This window comes from Notolepis coatsorum, assembly GCF_963971535.1.
Source record: "Notolepis coatsorum genome assembly, chromosome: 1".
Classification (NCBI taxonomy): Eukaryota; Metazoa; Chordata; class Actinopteri; order Aulopiformes; family Paralepididae; genus Notolepis; species Notolepis coatsorum.
In genome coordinates, this window is record NC_140165.1 from 78,784,593 (window position 1) to 78,785,101 (window position 509).

Sequence of the window (509 nt, forward strand, 5' to 3'; positions counted from 1 at the left end):
ACTGACACTGTTAATACACGTACATACACCGAAGACAACTGATAATAACTCACCTCAGCCTTCCCGAGCTCCCATACACACAGCGGGACCACGAGCATTAACAAGCCGACATAGAGAACCACGACCAGCGGCCGGATCCATCTCCGCCAGTTACCGCACGTACACGGCATGATGTCCCCCGTTTAAAGCGGTCCAAACACACGCTGACACTAGTAGTAGTAACACATGAGTGACAGTGAGGAGTCGAGGTCCTGGCAGAATGACGGAGAGAGATGGTTCATAGTTCCTGATTGGGCCGAGGGAGGAGGAGAGATGTGGTCCGCTGACTCCGCTCATTCAGTGGGATTAATAAAGTCGTATTTTGCTGTTGTCCAACACCAATATGTCCAATATGAATTGAAAATGGGGGACCCTGATGTAAACAAGACAAACGTCTTTCTCTGGTCTGCATCTAACAACTGTGTGTATTGAGCTGTACTGTATTGTACCCATTCTGCAATCTGTTAAAT

At 48.1% G+C, this 509-nt stretch overlaps 1 protein-coding gene across 1 annotated transcript in view; it reads right to left on the bottom strand.

Annotated features, from left to right (window-relative positions):
- Positions 1-170, bottom strand: part of LOC311238767 (transmembrane protein 184C-like) — a gene marked incomplete at both ends in the record, with an annotated part of 32,735 nt that extends 32,565 nt beyond the window's left edge. The window contains one exon of the mRNA XM_084326952.1: positions 54-170. Within this exon, the coding sequence (XP_084183078.1) occupies positions 54-170 (117 nt within the window). The remainder of the gene's footprint in view (positions 1-53) is intronic.
- Between the last annotated feature and the right edge of the window lie 339 nt (positions 171-509).